Genomic DNA, 23,811 nt, shown 5'->3' on the forward strand with positions numbered 1-23,811 from the left:
CCGATTGGTGTGCTCTCGGCGTTCTTGTACATGTAGCATAGATGACCTCTACAGTGGCCCTCCCACCTTCCCACCTGCATTAGGTGTTCTTTTTTTTGTAATTTATGTTTATGTATTTATTTACTGTTTGAACTTATTTATTCTACGTATTTATTTTTTTGGCTGCACTGGGTCTCTCATTGCTGTGCACGGGCTTTCTCTAGTTGGCGGCTAGCGGGGGCTACTCTCGGTTGCGGTGTGCGGGCTTCTCATCGCGGTGGCTTCTCTTGTTGCGGAGCATGGGCTGTAGGCACGTGGGCTTCGGTAGTTGAGGCTCACGGGCTCTAGAATGCAGGCTCCGTCGTTGTGGCACATGCGCTTAGTTGCTGCACGGCATGTGGGATCTTCGCAGACCAGGGCTCGAACCCGTGTCCCCCGCATTGCATTGGCAGGCGGATTCTTAACCACGGCGCCACCAGGGAAGCCCTAGGTGTTCTCATAGAGAGTCTAAAACAGAGGGCACTGAGCGAAGGTAGTGGTTATTAAAGGCTCAGGATCTAAATTCTACCTGCCTGTACACCCCTTCCCAGCTGTCGATTTGACCCCATTTTTGAGTGCCGACCTCATTCTTCAACTTTCTCTGGCGTTTGTTATACTCACCTTGAAAACTTGTTTCTGTGATGCGTTGAGCAGACACAGGGTGGCAGACTGCAGAGGTGGAAGCTGGTGGTCGGATATTTGTGGGCTGAATCTCCTTCAGTCCCATTCCCATTTCTGGTTGCCCAGAGGCCCGACTTCCTGTGTATGACGCCGAGCCGTAGGATTGCGGGCAGGAGCCAAGTTCTCCATACAGTAAAGACCCCAGTGTGCCTTGGTTATAGTAATATACCTGGCTTCCTTCCTGGCAGGGAAGTGGCAGGCGGCTCTGCCCCTGATTTGGAATCTGAGATGGTGTTCCCTGAGCAAGGCTGGCAGAAAGCGATGGATGTAGAGGGACCATGTTCTTGGCGTCTGAAGTTTTATCATACTGGGCTGCCAGAAACATGGAGGAGGCAGCTGTGTGGCGGTCAGTGAGTGCCAGAGTAAAGTCTCCGAGTGAAGAAGAATTCTTTTCAGTGCTTGCTGTGATGTCCCACTCAAGAACACCTGGATAGGAAGCAGCTGAAGTGGAGATCTGGCTGTGGTCAGTAACTCCAGATAACATAGTCGTGCTAGAATGTTGGTAAAGGTAGGCACTACCCATGAGTGTCTGGAAAGGGGTACCAGTAGCCGATGCCGAACTGACGGCAGGGGCAGAGACTCTGGAGAAGTTGCAGACACTTCGTGTTAGGGAAGTTGCATTGCTCACCACAGGAGGAGAATGCTGCAGAGAATTTAGAGTTCCAAGTAGAGATGGATGTTGGAAATTTTCTGTAAGAACAAGAGGGTCATGAAAAACTCAGGGAGGTTGAGAAATTCTCACTACGTTTGAGGAACGGCATCATCTGAAGGTTCTTGCTATCAGGACACCTCTACTATCACTACTTCCTGAGAAACCCAAAATCAGACAGTTAATGATGGCTGTAAGGACTGAGCAGTTTTCCACTCTTCTCTATTAACTGCCTGTGCTCCCATCTTGGGCACAGACGGGCAGAAGAGCCAAGTGGTGTGGTTCAGAGATTGTTCTCTAGGCTGGAAGCAACCTTCTCCCTGCCCTGTCTTTCCCTTCAGCCTGCACTCGTATTGACTTCTATGCTATTTCCTAGACTGGAAGCATTTTAGAACTAGGAGGCCCTTAGAGAACTTCGATGTTCTCAGTCTCATTTCGTGAGTAAGGAAACTGAGGCTCAGAGAGGTCGGGTTGACTTGTTCAAGTTCTCTCATTATGTTAGTATCATTACCAGGTTTCAGAACCTAAGTATCCTGACTTCCTTGCCAGGACTCCACTCTGAGCATGATACTGCCAGAAAGCAGGAGAAATAGAACTTATAATATAGGCATTTTTTTTGTCCATTAGAAAACAGTACGGCTGTTACCATGGTCGTCTTCAGTGTCTCCCTTTGCTTGTGCAGTTCCCACGCTATTACCTAGAGGTGACGTACAGCTCAGTCCAACTGGTGAATTGAAAGAGTCATTTTTGCCCTCTTCAAGCCTGGTTTCTCATCCTACCTCAAAATGATTACCCGAAAGTGGATTTCTTAAGTGCTTTTGGAAAGGGAAAAGTTATCTGATTACTTCAGATTCCTCACCTATAAAGTGGTTATAACACCACCACCAATAATAATAGCAGTAATAATTAATAGATGAATAAGCTGATCTATTGCGTATGATTTATATGGAGGAAGATACAATAAGTTCTAGAAAGACAAAGAAAAATCATGACAAGCATATTACGTTAACGAAAAAGAAATCCATAGATATTAATGAAAACTGAGGTATGTGGCAAGTATCGAAGCCTAATGAATTTACTAACAAATGGCATTCTGTACTATCCATGCAATATTATGAAAGTGAATTTTGCCCACTCTATTTTAGTGAATACTATTAACCAGAAGACACGATGGAGGTGATAGAGGTGAATGAATTCCTAGCCAATGCATACAGACAGAGAAGGTATGTCAGTAAAAAATGCATAACAAGCAACAGAATGCAATAAATGTGCATGTATAGGTAGCCACAACACATATAGACAAGTATTTCAATGAAAACCGGTACGAAGCAGACAGCAAAATAATAAGTGTAAAAGAGTTTCATTATTGTGCTCCTTCATATTTTTACCCAGCAAGTAAGAGGTATTAAGCCTAGGAGAAATATATATTTCAATGAATATAGCTTATATAATAAGCAGAAAGGAAGCTTAAAATGTATCAGGAAGGTTTTTGGATTTATCCTAGAACTTAGATTAGAATCATCTTCAGCATCCAAGAAGATGGCATCCCAAAACCTCAAAAAACCATCATGCCTAGAATCCAATTAAAAAAGATTTTCAAATGTAAGAAAATCCACAGGACTCCACAATATGGTTTTCGATAAACGTGGATGTTTGTTTGTTTTGTTTCTTTGGCCGCGCCGCGTGGCCCTGGCCGTGAAAGCACCGAGTCCTAAGCACTGGACCGCCAGGGAATTCCCTAAGTGGGGGGAATTAGAGATGTGGGGCTTGACTTTTTCTTCTTCTTCTTCTTCTTCTTCGGTAGCTAAGATCTACAAGCGAACGATGGCTGTTGATCAATGTGCTCTCTGTGTTAGGAAGGAAATAACTGTAAAAATGAAAAGCAGCCTTGCCTTAGAACCTACATATCACACCAAGGAAAATAGTCCTTCTGATTCAATTTAGAAGATATCACTTAAAATGTTGAATTGGTGAAATGTCTACCTAGTTTAAAAATTAGAAAGAATAAAACACTGAAAAGCAGCCCCCTAGATAACCACTGTGGTTGCTTGTTTATAGGAGGCATCATTTCTAAAACGTATTTCTAAAATGTTTATATTCAAAACTGTCAAGTGGCCAACTGTATTCAGAGAGGCAATAAAAGAAAGAAAACGGAGTATGACTTTTCTGATAAGCTGCCTTTCCTGGTGATCCCCTGTTCTGGCCTTACTTTCCTTCTTAGTCTGTTAATGTAAGGGTTTGCTACCATCAACTTGGTTTTGCCCTGCTCTGAGCAGGTTTCCCTCTGTGCTGTTTCTGCTTTAATTGAAAATCTTTGGTTCCCATCAGCATTCCATTGCAAACTCCGTTTTTCTTGAGAGCTCCTCTATGCTTTCCCTCTTCATTCTTACATTTTCTCCCATCTCTTGGTGCCTGTTGGCCTGTGCTAATGAAAACCATCCTAAACTTCCTTACGCTCGACTCTGTGCCTCCCTGTAGAGCCCAGTACTCTCCATCCTCTCTCCCTATTCTCTCTTTTCAACTAGTCGAAATCCTAGTGGAGGGAGACCATTAGAGATGAAACATCTTGGTATATATTGCTAGTTTTCTATGTCCCCTGACTTTTCTATGTTTCTGTTGAAACACTCTTGAGAAGTGTCTGATTTCGTTTTCTACATGGGTACCCTTTAAGGCTCAATACTGGAAAAGAAGGGGATCAGAGTGATCAACCCAACGTGGTATCCTAACGTAACAGTTAAGGAAAGCAACAGGCTTTGTGAGACAGCCAGTGATTTGTCCAAAGTCACACAGATAGTAAACGTCAAAGTCAAAACTGAAATTAGGTCTCCAGACGTGTAGTTCAATACTTTCCCTCATTATTCCATGCTATTTTGAATCTCCTACTCAATTTAGGGGCAAAAGAAATCGAACGCAAAACTTTCCAAAGTTTCTTTTCTTACCTGACATGGTCAGAGAAGAGGAAGCATCCACTGCAGGTACCAGGGATGAGGAGACAACACTAGAGGATGTCCGAGTGGCTGCAGCTGAACGGCGCACGTGTCCAGTACAGAGGTCACTGGTTACTGGTCCAAACAGCTCCACGGAAACCCCAAGACTCTACCAAGTGGTAGTAGGTTTGGTAGGAGAGTGATGTCACAAAGCAGGCAGTTGAAAGGTATGAGAGAGCCAATAGGGAGGTCCGATCCCCAACAGGAAGGCGGGCTTGGGTGAAGAGAGTGTAGGAGAGCTAAAACAACACCTGAGTTTCTGAGCTCTGGGGAGGAAATCCTAGAAGACAGATTTACCTCCCCCAGGCTCTTCCATTAGGGAAATCATTGCCACATTTCTTACAGACGTTCATTAATACACTGAACTAAGAGTTACTTATATTCTACAGAGTATTCTATTTTATGTATCATATACTTAGAGCTATATAGATCTTCTTTAATTAATAATCCTTAGGAAGGAAAGAGCCATCTAGTTTGAACTATTACAGTTGTTCTGAAATCATATGTGTCTAATGAGTGAACTGATAGCAGCTTTTAAGGAGCCAAAGTAGGGATTAAGAAGCTCTTTTTGTAACTTGGTTCAAGAGTAGGGTGAAGTTTGTTGAGTGTACCTTGTGGAGAATGTTGTGGTCCAAGGCTCTTCTCTTTTAGTTTCTTCTCCTTGACTCCTACCTTCCTTGGGCTGGGCTAGGCTGGGGGCCAGGTTGGACTTGCGACTTAACATTTCTCTTCCGCTTTCTCTTTTTTTTTTTTCTTCCATTATGGGCATTGCTTCGAGGACAAGCCTTGATCTTGCATTGGACGTTACTTCCTGTCACCTTCCAGCAGCAGGAGTCTTCTTTTCAGTGCTTGATGCTTCACGAAATAGACTCTGCCCGTTGGCAGCAAATACCAGAGAGCTAGGAGACAGAGCTGGTTGCAGACCTTTCCTCTTCCAGCCTTTGGTTGCAATTGTTTGGCCCATAATTTGCTAGCTCTAGTTCCTTGGGCCACACAGGTATCCTGCCATCTCCAGCTCTTGTTATATGTGAGAGACATTCTGAACACTGTCCCTTTTTCTTTGCACAGAAGTATATACAGTGTGGCAGTTACTGTAATCTCCTCCGCCTTGCAAACAGCCACTCTAGAATCTTGGACCTCTAGGACTCTCTGTCTTGCATGCTTGGGGGCAAGGCCAAGCAAAATGAAGAGGAGAATAATTAGAGAAAGAGGAGGACGTTGGTGGAGAATTGGGAGCAGGTAAGGTGAAAGGGCACAGGAGAAAAGAGATGCATGTAGACTTTTTGGTTTCTGTGGGAAACAGGTTGACACACTTGGGCCTCATTTGGTATTAACAGAACAGAGAGTTAAAGATCTAAGTAGCTAGATAGTGTGCAGCAACTGCCATGAAGTCTGTACACTGAAGAGAACAGTCTCACATCTAGTTTTCATTTTGTTTTATGTCATAGTACCTTATTTATAGCATTCACTGGTGTGTTTGTAGAATACAGATGTTTTCAAATGCTCTGGTTTTGTCTACATGGTTATCTCCTTGTCCTGTTTGTAAGGAATCCAACATTGTAAGACATATTGCATGTTTTTCTCTTGACGATTGTTGACCTTGAAGCGTCATGAACTAACTTGAGCTGTTGGATTCTGTGGAGAAACGTTCAAAAGGGTCTGTGAAAAAGGCACTGTGGTGAGTCGCATTATGCACCCGAGCGTAAGGAGCAAGATATCTGCCACCAGCCCAGCTTGGCCTGGATTGCCTCTGTTTTAGTTCCCCTGGTTAGTGCTTTTCTCCCTAACCACTCTTGTGACTGTGATAATGTGAGTAAGGGCGGAGTTGCTAATGATCTATGTGTGAGGTAAGCTGGTTTGAGGGAGGAAATCTATGGACCTAGTCATTTTCCTTGGTGGTAAGCTTTCAGGGGTGCAGAGATGGATCTTCCTGGGGCCTTTTCTGGTCCCAGGAAGATATCGCATAGATGGGACCTCCCAAGACACACATTGAATCTTTAGGCCTGTTTTTCCTATTATGAGGTACGAACGAGTTTCTTCACTGATGGGGATGATGCTTATCTGAGAAGAAATTGTGAAAGGTGGTGTAGTGTAGAGGTGTGGCTTAAGCTTTTAAGTTTTCCTCCAGGTTTTTCCCCTAAGCTTCCTACTTCGGACGGCCTACTTACATGATACTAGTAGGTGATGTCCGGCTAACAACTTCCTAAATATACCTGCAAGCCAGATCAGTGTCTCTTTTCTCTGTATTCCCATGGAAATCAAGAGTCCCGCCGAATTTTCCATCGAAACAGTTGATTTGTGTTGTCTCTAGGAATTCTAAAGGGCGTACCGTTGCTTCCTAACCGGTGTCATTTGGGAGATCCGCCTCTGTACGTTCAAATGATTAATTTTGAGACTTTGCTCATGTGTGCAGTAAACCCTTGAATTCCCTAAGACCTTCCTTTCCTCCATCTCCTACCCCATTAAGCCCGCTTCAGTTCATCTCCTGAATTTCTTTGGAATCTGTCAGCCAGCTCTTCCTCAACTTCCTAATACTGAACTTGCCTGTCTGTTGCGATTAGGTCCTAACTGGTGTCCATATATCTTGTTTCCTTCCAATCCACTCTTCACACAAGAAACCTTCAAAGCAAGTTGGAACGTTGCTCATAAACATCGCTCACAACATTGTTTTGAGAATAGAAAACACACTGTTGGCCTTTAAGACTCTGCGTGGTCTAGAATCCTCTCTGCTTCTCTAGCCCCATCTTGTGCCACTTTTGCCCTCACTTTCTATGCTTCAGATACACTGAATTAACCTTAGTTCTCACTCATCTGACAGAAGTCAGTTCAGATACTATTTTTCACTGTGATTCCTAGCATTAAGGAATTTGATTATCAGGTTTTTTATGAGGACTATTTCATCAGGGGTACAGAAGTTCTGGCCATCTCTGGTTTTGGATATCCCTTATTTGTTGAGACCTTTGCGTTGTTTGGTTGCCTTTTGTCTGTTTTCCAGATGGGAAAACAGGAACAAGGGAAGTATAGGTTATTACTAGGTGGGGTTGAACAAGTGGAGCAGCAAACTGCAAAGCAGAAAGAAGAGGGACGTACTATAGAGGGATATGACTTCCATTCTCAAGGCGCCTGCATCCTGTGCAGGGAGACAGCCTAACATAAAATGTGCCTAACAACAAATATATTGACTTCTTACTAAAAATCTCCAGTTCATAGAACCGAGGGGTTTGTACCTTCTCCTTTAAAAGTGATAGTCCTGGGACTTCCCCGGTGGTCCCGTGGTGAAGACTCTGCGCTTCCAATGCAGCAGGCGTGGGTTCAATCCCTGGTTGGGGAGCTAAGATCCCACATGCTGCGCAGCCAAAGAAATTTTTGTCGAACGTTATACTCCTGTATTGTTGGCTTTAGTGTTTAGATTTTGTTGTACTGTTAAGAAGATTTCAGTTTATTTACCGGGAACAAACAACACATAATGTAAAAATAGTTTCCCAGAAACGATTTCCATCATTCTCTTCTTCCCTTTCTCCCGCAGACTGGTGTTTCACCTTGACAAGTTCTCTGTCATTCCATAGGAAAGCTGTCTGGCTTGGAGGTTGCAATCCCAGGGAATTTTTCATCAGCGGGGAAGTCTCCATCACTACAGAGGAATCAAGGGAGAAGTCAGTCCCTGGTAAGTGAGATGCTCCCCCTAAACACCAACACAGCAGTCGTGTACCTTTCAAGGGGTTCAGGGGCAAGATGGGCAAGGCATTTCTACTAACTCTTCTTAAGGATCACGGACAGTGCCCTATGCTACGAGGTAAGCGGTGACTGCTGTAGTTCTTACTGGTGATCCTTTCCTGTCACTGATTCTCGGCCTTCTTTGTATTTCATAGGACTGTTGTCAGTCCAATACAAAATGAGTCTTATTTTTAAAAACCTGAAATGTTTTACAGAGCCTAGCATTCTCATATAGGGTCCTTTCCATTCTCCCCACTTTCCCGAGAGGCCAAGAACACTTCACACCATGAACTAGGAGAGGGGGTAGAGCCCTTTCTGATGAAATACATCAACAAAGACAGAGCCTTAGCCTGCTTGCTCTCTGGACAGGATCTCGGACCACAAGGTCTTCAATCCTGGTATAAATGAAGGAAGTGAGGACAGTTCAACTGGCACTCTGATAACAAGAGTTCGGAAACACCTTCCAAAGAGACTATAGCAGTAGATGAGGGAAGGGAGTGCTACAGTGTGGCAGTACAGGGGGAATGATCGGCTACAGCAGTGAAAAGTGTGGTACCGATTGGTGTGCTCTCGGGGTTCTTGTACATGTAGCATAGATGACCTCTACAGTGGCCCTCCCACCTTCCCACCTGCATTAGGTGTTCTTTTTTTTTTGTAATTTATGTTTATGTATTTATTTACTGTTTGAACTTATTTATTCTACGTATTTATTTTTTTGGCTGCACTGGGTCTCTCATTGCTGTGCACGGGCTTTCTCTAGTTGGCGGCTAGCGGGGGCTACTCTCGGTTGCGGTGTGCGGGCATCTCATCGCGGTGGCTTCTCTTGTTGCGGAGCATGGGCTGTAGGCACGTGGGCTTCGGTAGTTGAGGCTCACGGGCTCTAGAATGCAGGCTCCGTCGTTGTGGCACATGCGCTTAGTTGCTGCACGGCATGTGGGATCTTCGCAGACCAGGGCTCGAACCCGTGTCCCCTGCATTGGCAGGCGCCACCAGGGAAGCCCTAGGTGTTCTCATATAGAGTCTAAAAACAGAGAGCACTGAGAGAAGGTAGTGGTTATTAAAGGCTCAGGATCTAAATTCTACCTGTCTCTACACCCCTTCCCAGCTGTCGATTTGACCCCATTTTTGAATGCTGACCTCATTGTTCAACTTTTCTCTGCCGTCTGTATACTCACCTTGAAAACTTGTTTCTGTGATGCGTTGAGCAGACACAGGGTGGCAGATTGCAGAGGTGGAAGCTGGTGGTCGGATATTTGTGGGCTGAATCTCCTTCAGTCCCATTCCCATTTCTGGTTGCCCAGAGGCCCTACTTCCTGTGTGTGACGCCGAGCCGTAGGATTGCGGGCAGGAGCCAAGTTCTCCATACAGTAAAGACCCCAGTGTGCCTTGGTTATAGTAATATACCTGGCTTCCTTCCTGGCAGGGAAGTGACAGGCGGCTATGCCCCTGCTTTGTTCGTGGGCCTCCTGATCCAGCAGTTCCCTTGGCTCTGCCCCTGTCGTCAGCTGCCCCTAGGATAACTCTGAGCCCTAGCCACTTCTCTGGTAGATTTCCCTATTCCCCCACTACAGTCACACCTGAATAAGGCAACTCAGACCTTTCAGAGATGTGTCCTGAACCTCTTGTTTTCTGAAATACCTATCTGGTGGTTGTGAGACTTAAGGCCAGCGTCCCCGAGAGACTTTTTCTATTTCTCCTAGTAAACCTAGACTCATCTTCTGTCACCTTCAACTCTACTCCAATTGTGTTCTTTCAACCCAGACCTCTGACCCTGCTTTTTACTTCTGCCATTTCATCCTCGCTCCTGCTTCCTTTCCTAAATCCATACGTCTCTTTTGGCCTTCCTAGCCCTGGGCCAAGTTCCTTCCTCTTTGCTCAGTTTTTACCCCTTTCCTTCATTCTCCCATCCAACTTTCAGTCCTTCCTTTCTCACGCCCCAGTTAGCAGCATCTGAAAATTCGAAAGGTTTGTTACTCGTCTATTAATTGTATTCCATTTACTTATTCAGTTCTATACCTGTCTTACCTGTGTATGGAAGAACAGCTGGTAGCCAAGGTGGCACCAAGAATCCTAGCAGCTCTCACTTGACGTATCCGTAGTAGTCGGCAATTTCCATTTCGTTTTCCCTCTCGGTGAAAAATTGCAGCTTGCCCGAAGAGGTGTATCTGGCAGCATTCTCCCGTTGTTGTTGAGCCCGCCTCTTCATGGCCTCTCGCTCTGGCCTCTGCTCTTGTTCGATGGGCTTTGACATGACTGGCTCAGGCACGTTGGGTTCCCTCCATGGAACTCGTTGCTTGCTGAAGTCTTGGAGTAGAAATTGGGTTTGGAGCTTGGGTGGGGACTGGCGCTTATTCACAGCAGGGGGAACAGGCTCCCGCTGGAGAGGAGCGCCAGATGAAGTTTTGGAGGGTGCAGGCCTAGGAGCAGCAGACTGAGGGACACGAGGCTGGGTATGGTTGGGCCAAGCCGGTTGGGTTGGGTTGGTCACAGTTGGCTGAGCTGGTTTGGCGGGGCCTGGCAAAGAGGCAGGAGCTGGCTGGGATGAATTGGCTGCAGCAGGTTGAGCTGAGTCAGTAGAACCAGGCTGGGCACGGTAAGCCCCAGCAGGCCGATGTGAGGCCAGAGACTGTGGCCTCCGAGGAGCGGGTCGAGCTTGAGGCTTGTCCCAGGCAGAAAAAGGCAGAGGTATCAACTTGACCTTCCCAGGAGGAGGCCGCTCATACTGGGCTGGAGACGGACACTCTGTTTCAGCACTGCTGTCTGGTTTCTGGGCTTGGACTTGCGTTTTCTCAGGACCCTTCCCCTCACGTGGGGTATGCCGCCATGGCTGGATAGCTGGGGGTGGCTGGGGGTCTTTGGGGTTGCTTGACTTTCCCAAGAGCCGACAGGAAGAGAGCCCAGTTTTCGTCTCATTCTTCTTCCCCAGCGCATGAAGAACCTTCACAGACTCCAGCATGCGCACGCCAAGGGAGGTTCGAGGCTTTTGAAAGCTCTGTTGGAGAAGCTCAGTTTGGTGTTCCTTTCGCTTCGTGTGGGGGATTGCTGGCTTCTCTTCTGCCTTGACTTTGTTCCCTGACTGCTTGTTCTCCTCAGCCTTGTTTCTCCCTCTGGTCCTTTTGGTCTTTTCCTGCCCGTGGCTCTTAGTTTTGCTGATCTTTCTGGATGCAGCTTTCTGAGGTTTGCCTTGAGAGTGCTTGGCCGTGTTCACAGGAGCCCTGTCACTGACTGCAGCGTGGCATGTAACCACTTCTCCCCCTAACGGGCACTCTGGATTCTTTGGCTGGATTTTGGCCTTGGGAGCGCCACTGATAGGCTCAGAGGCTTTCTGTTTGTTCTTCCTGGGTTGATCAGAGGGAACCTTTATGACACTTGGCTTTTCCTGCACCTGATTCACCTTAATGGCTCTGGTGTCTTTAGCTTTGATCACGTTGGGACCTTGGGATTGATCAAGATCTTTCAAAGGATTAAAGAGCTGGGGAAGGTGAATATCCTCCGCCAGTGTAGTAATGTCTGCAAGACCACTGCTAGGTTCAATCCCATTTTCAAGTGTCCCTAGGTCCTGACGACTCCGGCTGTTCTCTCCCAGATCAGCATTTTCAGAACCAGGCTGCTCCTCTTGGCTGAGGGGATCGGTGCAGGCCAGCGGCTGGTGAATATCAGGGATTCCTAAAGGGAGTAGTGGAGGATCTTGGTTCTCTGTTGGGATCTGGTAGGCATCCAGAGGCTTTGAAAGCTTGGTTTTGATATCATCCACGTGCTTACTCTCTATTTGTCCCTGGCTTGGAGCTGGAGGCAGGGCCAGGAGACGCCTGGCACTCTGGACTGGAGCTGTCACTGAAATGTCCCCAAGTTCAGATGGTGGGTTACTCTCAAGTATGTGGCTGTTTCTGCTACTGCAGGACTTGGGGAGTTCTTGACTTTGTGTCACACAAAACGTCTGGCTTGGAGGTTGCAATCCCAGGGAATTTTTCATCACCAGGGGGGAGGTCTCCATCCCTACAAAGGGATCAAGGGAGAAGTCAGTCCCTGGTAAGTGAGATGCTCCCCCTAAACACCAACACAGCAGTCGTGTACCTTTCAAGGGGTTCAGGGGCAAGATGGGCAAGGCATTTCTACTAACTCTTCTTAAGGATCATGGACAGTGCCCTATGCTACGAGGTAAGCGGTGACTGTTGTAATTCTTACTGGTGAGCCTTTCCTGTCGCTGATTCTCGGCTCGCTTTGTATTTCATAGGACTGTTATAAGTCCAATACAAAATGAGTCTTATTTTTAAAAACCTGAAATGTTTTACAAAGCCTAGCATTCTCATATAGGGTCCTTTCCATTCTCCCCACTTTCCCGAGAGGCCAAGAACACGTCACACCATGAACTAGGAGAGGGGGTAGAGCCCTTGCTGATGAAATACATCAACAAAGACAGAGTCTTAGCCTGCTTGCTCTCTGGACAGGATCTCGGACCACAAGGTCTTCAATCCTGGTATAAATGAAGGAAGTGAGGACAGTTCAACTGGCACTCACATAACAAGAGTTCTGAAACACCTTCCGAAGAGACTATAGCAGTAGATGAGGGAAGGGAGTGCTACAGTGTGGCAGTACAGGGGGAACGATCGGCTACAGCAGTGAAAAGTGTGGTACCGATTGGTGTGCTCTCGGCGTTCTTGTACATGTAGCATAGATGACCTCTACAGTGGCCCTCCCACCTTCCCACCTGCATTAGGTGTTCTTTTTTTTGTAATTTATGTTTATGTATTTATTTACTGTTTGAACTTATTTATTCTACGTATTTATTTTTTTGGCTGCACTGGGTCTCTCATTGCTGTGCACGGGCTTTCTCTAGTTGGCGGCTAGCGGGGGCTACTCTCGGTTGCGGTGTGCGGGCTTCTCATCGCGGTGGCTTCTCTTGTTGCGGAGCATGGGCTGTAGGCACGTGGGCTTCGGTAGTTGAGGCTCACGGGCTCTAGAATGCAGGCTCCGTCGTTGTGGCACATGCGCTTAGTTGCTGCACGGCATGTGGGATCTTCGCAGACCAGGGCTCGAACCCGTGTCCCCCGCATTGCATTGGCAGGCGGATTCTTAACCACGGCGCCACCAGGGAAGCCCTAGGTGTTCTCATATAGAGTCTAAAAACAGAGGGCACTGAGCGAAGGTAGTGGTTATTAAAGGCTCAGGATCTAAATTCTACCTGCCTCTACACCCCTTCCCAGCTGTCGATTTGACCCCATTTTTGAATGCCGACCTCATTCTTCAACTTTCTCTGGCGTTTGTTATACTCACCTTGAAAACTTGTTTCTGTGATGCGTTGAGCAGACACAGGGTGGCAGACTGCAGAGGTGGAAGCTGGTGGTCGGATATTTGTGGGCTGAATCTCCTTCAGTCCCATTCCCATTTCTGGTTGCCCAGAGGCCCGACTTCCTGTGTATGACGCCGAGCCGTAGGATTGCGGGCAGGAGCCAAGTTCTCCATACAGTAAAGACCCCAGTGTGCCTTGGTTATAGTAATATACCTGGCTTCCGTCCTGGCAGGGAAGTGACAGGCGGCTCTGCCCCTGATTTGGAATCTGAGATGGTGTTCCCTGAGCAAGGCTGGCAGAAAGCGATGGATGTAGAGGGACCATGTTCTTGGCGTCTGAAGTTTTATCATACTGGGCTGCCAGAAACATGGAGGAGGCAGCTGTGTGGCGGTCAGTGAGTGCCAGAGTAAAGTCTCCGAGTGAAGAAGAATTCTTTTCAGTGCTTGCTGTGATGTCCCACTCAAGAACACCTGGATAGGAAGCAGCTGAAGTGGAGATCTGGCTGTGGTCAGTAACTCCAGATAACATAGTCGTGCTAGAATGTTGGTAAAGGTAGGCACTACCCATGAGTGTCTGGAAAGGGGTACCAGTAGCCGATGCCGAACTGACGGCAGGGGCAGAGACTCTGGAGAAGTTGCAGACACTTCGTGTTAGGGAAGTTGCATTGCTCACCACAGGAGGAGAATGCTGCAGAGAATTTAGAGTTCCAAGTAGAGATGGATGTTGGAAATTTTCTGTAAGAACAAGAGGGTCATGAAAAACTCAGGGAGGTTGAGAAATTCTCACTACGTTTGAGGAACGGCATCATCTGAAGGTTCTTGCTATCAGGACACCTCTACTATCACTACTTCCTGAGAAACCCAAAATCAGACAGTTAATGATGGCTGTAAGGACTGAGCAGTTTTCCACTCTTCTCTATTAACTGCCTGTGCTCCCATCTTGGGCACAGACGGGCAGAAGAGCCAAGTGGTGTGGTTCAGAGATTGTTCTCTAGGCTGGAAGCAACCTTCTCCCTGCCCTGTCTTTCCCTTCAGCCTGCACTCGTATTGACTTCTATGCTATTTCCTAGACTGGAAGCATTTTAGAACTAGGAGGCCCTTAGAGAACTTCGATGTTCTCAGTCTCATTTCGTGAGTAAGGAAACTGAGGCTCAGAGAGGTCGGGTTGACTTGTTCAAGTTCTCTCATTATGTTAGTATCATTACCAGGTTTCAGAACCTAAGTATCCTGACTTCCTTGCCAGGACTCCACTCTGAGCATGATACTGCCAGAAAGCAGGAGAAATAGAACTTATAATATAGGCATTTTTTTTGTCCATTAGAAAACAGTACGGCTGTTACCATTGTCGTCTTCAGTGTCTCCCTTTGCTTGTGCAGTTCCCACGCTATTACCTAGAGGTGACGTACAGCTCAGTCCAACTGGTGAATTGAAAGAGTCATTTTTGCCCTCTTCAAGCCTGGTTTCTCATCCTACCTCAAAATGATTACCCGAAAGTGGATTTCTTAAGTGCTTTTGGAAAGGGAAGAGTTATCTGATTACTTCAGATTCCTCACCTGTAAAGTGGTTATAACACCACCACCAATAATAATAGCAGTAATAATTAATAGATGAATAAGCTGATCTATTGCGTATGATTTATATGGAGGAAGATACAATAAGTTCTAGAAAGACAAAGAAAAATCATGACAAGCATATTACGTTAACGAAAAAGAAATCCATAGATATTAATGAAAACTGGGGTATGTGGCAAGTATCGAAGCCTAATGAATTTACTAACAAATGGCATTCTGTACTATCCATGCAATATTATGAAAGTGAATTTTGCCCACTCTATTTTAGTGAATACTATTAACCAGAAGACACGATGGAGGTGATAGAGGTGAATGAATTCCTAGCCAATGCATACAGACAGAGAAGGTATGTCAGTAAAAAATGCATAACAAGCAACAGAATGCAATAAATGTGCATGTATAGGTAGCCACAACACATATAGACAAGTATTTCAATGAAAACCGGTACGAAGCAGACAGCAAAATAATAAGTGTAAAAGAGTTTCATTATTGTGCTCCTTCATATTTTTACCCAGCAAGTAAGAGGTATTAAGCCTAGGAGAAATATATATTTCAATGAATATAGCTTATATAATAAGCAGAAAGGAAGCTTAAAATGTATCAGGAAGGTTTTTGGATTTATCCTAGAACTTAGATTAGAATCATCTTCAGCATCCAAGAAGATGGCATCCCAAAACCTCAAAAAACCATCATGCCTAGAATCCAATTAAAAAAGATTTTCAAATGTAAGAAAATCCACAGGACTCCACAATATGGTTTTCGATAAATGTGGATGTTTGTTTGTTTTGTTTCTTTGGCCGCGCCGCGTGGCCCTGGCCGTGAAAGCACCGAGTCCTAAGCACTGGACCGCCAGGGAATTCCCTAAGTGGGGGGAATTAGAGATGTGGGGCTTGACTTTTTCTTCTTCTTCTTCTTCTTCTTCGGTAGCTAAGATCTACAAGCGAACGATGGCTGTTGATCAATGTGCTCTCTGTGTTAGGAAGGAAATAACTGTAAAAATGAAAAGCAGCCTTGCCTTAGAACCTACATATCACACCAAGGAAAATAGTCCTTCTGATTCAATTTAGAAGATATCACTTAAAATGTTGAATTGGTGAAATGTCTACCTAGTTTAAAAATTAGAAAGAATAAAACACTGAAAAGCAGCCCCCTAGATAACCACTGTGGTTGCTTGTTTATAGGAGGCATCATTTCTAAAACGTATTTCTAAAATGTTTATATTCAAAACTGTCAAGTGGCCAACTGTATTCAGAGAGGCAATAAAAGAAAGAAAACGGAGTATGACTTTTCTGATAAGCTGCCTTTCCTGGTGATCCCCTGTTCTGGCCTTACTTTCCTTCTTAGTCTGTTAATGTAAGGGTTTGCTACCATCAACTTGGTTTTGCCCTGCTCTGAGCAGGTTTCCCTCTGTGCTGTTTCTGCTTTAATTGAAAATCTTTGGTTCCCATCAGCATTCCATTGCAAACTCCGTTTTTCTTGAGAGCTCCTCTATGCTTTCCCTCTTCATTCTTACATTTTCTCCCATCTCTTGGTGCCTGTTGGCCTGTGCTAATGAAAACCATCCTAAACTTCCTTACGCTCGACTCTGTGCCTCCCTGTAGAGCCCAGTACTCTCCATCCTCTCTCCCTATTCTCTCTTTTCAACTAGTCGAAATCCTAGTGGAGGGAGACCATTAGAGATGAAACATCTTGGTATATATTGCTAGTTTTCTATGTCCCCTGACTTTTCTATGTTTCTGTTGAAACACTCTTGAGAAGTGTCTGATTTCGTTTTCTACATGGGTACCCTTTAAGGCTCAATACTGGAAAAGAAGGGGATCAGAGTGATCAACCCAACGTGGTATCCTAACGTAACAGTTAAGGAAAGCAACAGGCTTTGTGAGACAGCCAGTGATTTGTCCAAAGTCACACAGATAGTAAACGTCAAAGTCAAAAGTGAAATTAGGTCTCCAGACGTGTAGTTCAATACTTTCCCTCATTATTCCATGCTATTTTGAATCTCCTACTCAATTTAGGGGCAAAAGAAATCGAACGCAAAACTTTCCAAAGTTTCTTTTCTTACCTGACATGGTCAGAGAAGAGGAAGCATCCACTGCAGGTACCAGGGATGAGGAGACAACACTAGAGGATGTCCGAGTGGCTGCAGCTGAACGGCGCACGTGTCCAGTACAGAGGTCACTGGTTACTGGTCCAAACAGCTCCACGGAAACCCCAAGACTCTACCAAGTGGTAGTAGGTTTGGTAGGAGAGTGATGTCACAAAGCAGGCAGTTGAAAGGTATGAGAGAGCCAATAGGGAGGTCCGATCCCCAACAGGAAGGCGGGCTTGGGTGAAGAGAGTGTAGGAGAGCTAAAACAACACCTGAGTTTCTGAGCTCTGGGGAGGAAATCCTAGAAGACAGATTTACCTCCCCCAGGCTCTTCCATTAGGGAAATCATTGCAACATTTCTTACAGACGTTCATTAATACACTGAACTAAGAGTTACTTATATTCTACAGAGTATTCTATTTTATGTATCATATACTTAGAGCTATATAGATCTTCTTTAATTAATAATCCTTAGGAAGGAAAGAGCCATCTAGTTTGAACTATTACAGTTGTTCTGAAATCATATGTGTCTAATGAGTGAACTGATAGCAGCTTTTAAGGAGCCAAAGTAGGGATTAAGAAGCTCTCTTTGTAACTTGGTTCAAGAGTAGGGTGAAGTTTGTTGAGTGTACCTTGTGGAGAATGTTGTGGTCCAAGGCTCTTCTCTTTTAGTTTCTTCTCCTTGACTCCTACCTTCCTTGGGCTGGGCTAGGCTGGGGGCCAGGTTGGACTTGCGACTTAACATTTCTCTTCCGCTTTCTCTTTTTTTTTTTTCTTCCATTATGGGCATTGCTTCGAGGACAAGCCTTGATCTTGCATTGGACGTTACTTCCTGTCAACTTCCAGCAGCAGGAGTCTTCTTTTCAGTGCTTGATGCTTCACGAAATAGACTCTGCCCGTTGGCAGCAAATACCAGAGAGCTAGGAGACAGAGCTGGTTGCAGACCTTTCCTCTTCCAGCCTTTGGTTGCAATTGTTTGGCCCATAATTTGCTAGCTCTAGTTCCTTGGGCCACACAGGTATCCTGCCATCTCCAGCTCTTGTTATATGTGAGAGACATTCTGAACACTGTCCCTTTTTCTTTGCACAGAAGTATATACAGTGTGGCAGTTACTGTAATCTCCTCCGCCTTGCAAACAGCCACTCTAGAATCTTGGACCTCTAGGACTCTCTGTCTTGCATGCTTGGGGGCAAGGCCAAGCAAAATGAAGAGGAGAATAATTAGAGAAAGAGGAGGACGTTGGTGGAGAATTGGGAGCAGGTAAGGTGAAAGGGCACAGGAGAAAAGAGATGCATGTAGACTTTTTGGTTTCTGTGGGAAACAGGTTGACACACTTGGGCCTCATTTGGTATTAACAGAACAGAGAGTTAAAGATCTAAGTAGCTAGATAGTGTGCAGCAACTGCCATGAAGTCTGTACACTGAAGAGAACAGTCTCACATCTAGTTTTCATTTTGTTTTATGTCATAGTACCTTATTTATAGCATTCACTGGTGTGTTTGTAGAATACAGATGTTTTCAAATGCTCTGGTTTTGTCTACATGGTTATCTCCTTGTCCTGTTTGTAAGGAATCCAACATTGTAAGACATATTGCATGTTTTTCTCTTGACGATTGTTGACCTTGAAGCGTCATGAACTAACTTGAGCTGTTGGATTCTGTGGAGAAACGTTCAAAAGGGTCTGTGAAAAAGGCACTGTGGTGAGTCGCATTATGCACCCGAGCGTAAGGAGCAGATATCTGCCACCAGCCCAGCTTGGCCTGGATTGCCTCTGTTTTAGTTCCCCTGGTTAGTGCTTTTCTCCCTAACCACTCTTGTGACTGTGATAATGTGAGTAAGGGCGGAGTTGCTAATGATCTATGTGTGAGGTAAGCTGGTTTGAGGGAGGAAATCTATGGACCTAGTCATTTTCCTTGGTGGTAAGCTTTCAGGGGTGCAGAGATGGATCTTCCTGGGGCCTTTTCTGGTCCCAGGAAGATATCGCATAGATGGGACCTCCCAAGACACACATTGAATCTTTAGGCCTGTTTTTCCTATTATGAGGTACGAACGAGTTTCTTCACTGATGGGGATGATGCTTATCTGAGAAGAAATTGTGAAAGGTGGTGTAGTGTAGAGGTGTGGCTTAAGCTTTTAAGTTTTCCTCCAGGTTTTTCCCCTAAGCTTCCTACTTCGGACGGCCTACTTACATGATACTAGTAGGTGATGTCCGGCTAACAACTTCCTAAATATACCTGCAAGCCAGATCAGTGTCTCTTTTCTCTGTATTCCCATGGAAATCAAGAGTCCCGCCGAATTTTCCATCGAAACAGTTGATTTGTGTTGTCTCTAGGAATTCTAAAGGGCGTACCGTTGCTTCCTAACCGGTGTCATTTGGGAGATCCGCCTCTGTACGTTCAAATGATTAATTTTGAGACTTTGCTCATGTGTGCAGTAAACCCTTGAATTCCCTAAGACCTTCCTTTCCTCCATCTCCTACCCCATTAAGCCCGCTTCAGTTCATCTCCTGAATTTCTTTGGAATCTGTCAGCCAGCTCTTCCTCAACTTCCTAATACTGAACTTGCCTGTCTGTTGCGATTAGGTCCTAACTGGTGTCCATATATCTTGTTTCCTTCCAATCCACTCTTCACACAAGAAACCTTCAAAGCAAGTTGGAACGTTGCTCATAAACATCGCTCACAAACATTGTTTTGAGAATAGAAAACACACTGTTGGCCTTTAAGACTCTGCGTGGTCTAGAATCCTCTCTGCTTCTCTAGCCCCATCTTGTGCCACTTTTGCCCTCACTTTCTATGCTTCAGATACACTGAATTAACCTTAGTTCTCACTCATCTGACAGAAGTCAGTTCAGATACTATTTTTCACTGTGATTCCTAGCATTAAGGAATTTGATTATCAGGTTTTGTATGAGGACTATTTCATCAGGGGTACAGAAGTTCTGGCCATCTCTGGTTTTGGATATCCCTTATTTGTTGAGACCTTTGCGTTGTTTGGTTGCCTTTTGTCTGTTTTCCAGATGGGAAAACAGGAACAAGGGAAGTATAGGTTATTACTAGGTGGGGTTGAACAAGTGGAGCAGCAAACTGCAAAGCAGAAAGAAGAGGGACGTACTATAGAGGGATATGACTTCCATTCTCAAGGCGCCTGCATCCTGTGCAGGGAGACAGCCTAACATAAAATGTGCCTAACAACAAATATATTGACTTCTTACTAAAAATCTCCAGTTCATAGAACCGAGGGGTTTGTACCTTCTCCTTTAAAAGTGATAGTCCTGGGACTTCCCCGGTGGTCCCGTGGTGAAGACTCTGCGCTTCCAATGCAGCAGGCGTGGGTTCAATCCCTGGTTGGGGAGCTAAGATCCCACATGCTGCGCAGCCAAAGAAATTTTTGTCGAACGTTATACTCCTGTATTGTTGGCTTTAGTGGTTTAGATTTTGTTGTACTGTTAAGAAGATTTCAGTTTATTTACCGGGAACAAACAACACATAATGTAAAAATAGTTTCCCAGAAACGATTTCCATCATTCTCTTCTTCCCTTTCTCCCGCAGACTGGTGTTTCACCTTGACAAGTTCTCTGTCATTCCATAGGAAAGCTGTCTGGCTTGGAGGTTGCAATCCCAGGGAATTTTTCATCAGCGGGGAAGTCTCCATCACTACAGAGGAATCAAGGGAGAAGTCAGTCCCTGGTAAGTGAGATGCTCCCCCTAAACACCAACACAGCAGTCGTGTACCTTTCAAGGGGTTCAGGGGCAAGATGGGCAAGGCATTTCTACTAACTCTTCTTAAGGATCACGGACAGTGCCCTATGCTACGAGGTAAGCGGTGACTGCTGTAGTTCTTACTGGTGATCCTTTCCTGTCACTGATTCTCGGCCTTCTTTGTATTTCATAGGACTGTTGTCAGTCCAATACAAAATGAGTCTTATTTTTAAAAACCTGAAATGTTTTACAGAGCCTAGCATTCTCATATAGGGTCCTTTCCATTCTCCCCACTTTCCCGAGAGGCCAAGAACACTTCACACCATGAACTAGGAGAGGGGGTAGAGCCCTTTCTGATGAAATACATCAACAAAGACAGAGCCTTAGCCTGCTTGCTCTCTGGACAGGATCTCGGACCACAAGGTCTTCAATCCTGGTATAAATGAAGGAAGTGAGGACAGTTCAACTGGCACTCTGATAACAAGAGTTCGGAAACACCTTCCAAAGAGACTATAGCAGTAGATGAGGGAAGGGAGTGCTACAGTGTGGCAGTACAGGGGGAATGATCGGCTACAGCAGTGAAAAGTGTGGTACCGATTGGTGTGCTCTCGGGGTTCTTGTACATGTAGCATAGATGACCTCTACAGTGGCCCTCCCACCTTCCCACCTGCATTAGGTGTTGTTTTTTTTTGTAATTTATGTTTATGTATTTATTTACTGTTTGAACTTATTTATTCTACGTATTTATTTTTTTGGCTGCACTGGGTCTCTCATTGCTGTGCACGGGCTTTCTCTAGTTGGCGGCTAGCGGGGGCTACTCTCGGTTGCGGTGTGCGGGCATCTCATCGCGGTGGCTTCTCTTGTTGCGGAGCATGGGCTGTAGGCACGTGGGCTTCGGTAGTTGAGGCTCACGGGCTCTAGAATGCAGGCTCCGTCGTTGTGGCACATGCGCTTAGTTGCTGCACGGCATGTGGGATCTTCGCAGACCAGGGCTCGAACCCGTGTCCCCTGCATTGGCAGGCGCCACCAGGGAAGCCCTAGGTGTTCTCATATAGAGTCTAAAAACAGAGAGCACTGAGAGAAGGTAGTGGTTATTAAAGGCTCAGGATCTAAATTCTACCTGTCTCTACACCCCTTCCCAGCTGTCGATTTGACCCCATTTTTGAATGCTGACCTCATTGTTCAACTTTTCTCTGCCGTCTGTATACTCACCTTGAAAACTTGTTTCTGTGATGCGTTGAGCAGACACAGGGTGGCAGATTGCAGAGGTGGAAGCTGGTGGTCGGATATTTGTGGGCTGAATCTCCTTCAGTCCCATTCCCATTTCTGGTTGCCCAGAGGCCCTACTTCCTGTGTGTGACGCCGAGCCGTAGGATTGCGGGCAGGAGCCAAGTTCTCCATACAGTAAAGACCCCAGTGTGCCTTGGTTATAGTAATATACCTGGCTTCCTTCCTGGCAGGGAAGTGACAGGCGGCTATGCCCCTGCTTTGTTCGTGGGCCTCCTGATCCAGCAGTTCCCTTGGCTCTGCCCCTGTCGTCAGCTGCCCCTAGGATAACTCTGAGCCCTAGCCACTTCTCTGGTAGATTTCCCTATTCCCCCACTACAGTCACACCTGAATAAGGCAACTCAGACCTTTCAGAGATGTGTCCTGAACCTCTTGTTTTCTGAAATACCTATCTGGTGGTTGTGAGACTTAAGGCCAGCGTCCCCGAGAGACTTTTTCTATTTCTCCTAGTAAACCTAGACTCATCTTCTGTCACCTTCAACTCTACTCCAATTGTGTTCTTTCAACCCAGACCTCTGACCCTGCTTTTTACTTCTGCCATTTCATCCTCGCTCCTGCTTCCTTTCCTAAATCCATACGTCTCTTTTGGCCTTCCTAGCCCTGGGCCAAGTTCCTTCCTCTTTGCTCAGTTTTTACCCCTTTCCTTCATTCTCCCATCCAACTTTCAGTCCTTCCTTTCTCACGCCCCAGTTAGCAGCATCTGAAAATTCGAAAGGTTTGTTACTCGTCTATTAATTGTATTCCATTTACTTATTCAGTTCTATACCTGTCTTACCTGTGTATGGAAGAACAGCTGGTAGCCAAGGTGGCACCAAGAATCCTAGCAGCTCTCACTTGACGTATCCGTAGTAGTCGGCAATTTCCATTTCGTTTTCCCTCTCGGTGAAAAATTGCAGCTTGCCCGAAGAGGTGTATCTGGCAGCATTCTCCCGTTGTTGTTGAGCCCGCCTCTTCATGGCCTCTCGCTCTGGCCTCTGCTCTTGTTCGATGGGCTTTGACATGACTGGCTCAGGCACGTTGGGTTCCCTCCATGGAACTCGTTGCTTGCTGAAGTCTTGGAGTAGAAATTGGGTTTGGAGCTTGGGTGGGGACTGGCGCTTATTCACAGCAGGGGGAACAGGCTCCCGCTGGAGAGGAGCGCCAGATGAAGTTTTGGAGGGTGCAGGCCTAGGAGCAGCAGACTGAGGGACACGAGGCTGGGTATGGTTGGTCCAAGCCGGTTGGGTTGGGTTGGTCACAGTTGGCTGAGCTGGTTTGGCGGGGCCTGGCAAAGAGGCAGGAGCTGGCTGGGATGAATTGGCTGCAGCAGGTTGAGCTGAGTCAGTAGAACCAGGCTGGGCACGGTAAGCCCCAGCAGGCCGATGTGAGGCCAGAGACTGTGGCCTCCGAGGAGCGGGTCGAGCTTGAGGCTTGTCCCAGGCAGAAAAAGGCAGAGGTATCAACTTGACCTTCCCAGGAGGAGGCCGCTCATACTGGGCTGGAGACGGACACTCTGTTTCAGCACTGCTGTCTGGTTTCTGGGCTTGGACTTGCGTTTTCTCAGGACCCTTCCCCTCACGTGGGGTATGCCGCCATGGCTGGATAGCTGGGGGTGGCTGGGGGTCTTTGGGGTTGCTTGACTTTCCCAAGAGCCGACAGGAAGAGAGCCCAGTTTTCGTCTCATTCTTCTTCCCCAGCGCATGAAGAACCTTCACAGACTCCAGCATGCGCACGCCAAGGGAGGTTCGAGGCTTTTGAAAGCTCTGTTGGAGAAGCTCAGTTTGGTGTTCCTTTCGCTTCGTGTGGGGGATTGCTGGCTTCTCTTCTGCCTTGACTTTGTTCCCTGACT

At 46.1% G+C, this 23,811-nt stretch overlaps 1 protein-coding gene across 9 annotated transcripts in view; it reads left to right on the forward strand.

Moving 5' to 3' along the window:
* The first annotated feature begins 7,865 nt into the window (after window positions 1–7,865).
* LOC309622342 (uncharacterized protein) overlaps window positions 7,866–23,811 on the forward strand; it is a 38,308-nt gene continuing 22,362 nt past the window's right edge. For 3 of the 9 annotated variants that reach the window (XR_014240729.1, XR_014240731.1, XR_014240732.1), the window contains exons 1-2: window positions 7,866–7,999; window positions 20,547–20,684. Coding sequence is in view for 1 of the 9 variants with exons in the window: in XM_082409442.1 (XP_082265568.1) it covers window positions 12,147–12,207; window positions 20,547–20,684 (199 nt within the window). In the remaining 8 variants the exon portion in view is untranslated. Of the gene's footprint in view, window positions 8,000–12,010; window positions 12,215–18,193; window positions 18,259–20,546; window positions 20,685–23,811 lie in introns of those variants that run through there. The other 6 variants (XR_014240730.1, XR_014240733.1, XR_014240734.1 and 3 more) reach the window with 6 other exon arrangements.

The sequence above is a fragment of the Balaenoptera borealis genome (genome assembly GCF_965194805.1).
Source record: "Balaenoptera borealis genome assembly, contig: HAP1_SCAFFOLD_2203, whole genome shotgun sequence".
Taxonomy (NCBI): Eukaryota; Metazoa; Chordata; class Mammalia; order Artiodactyla; family Balaenopteridae; genus Balaenoptera; species Balaenoptera borealis.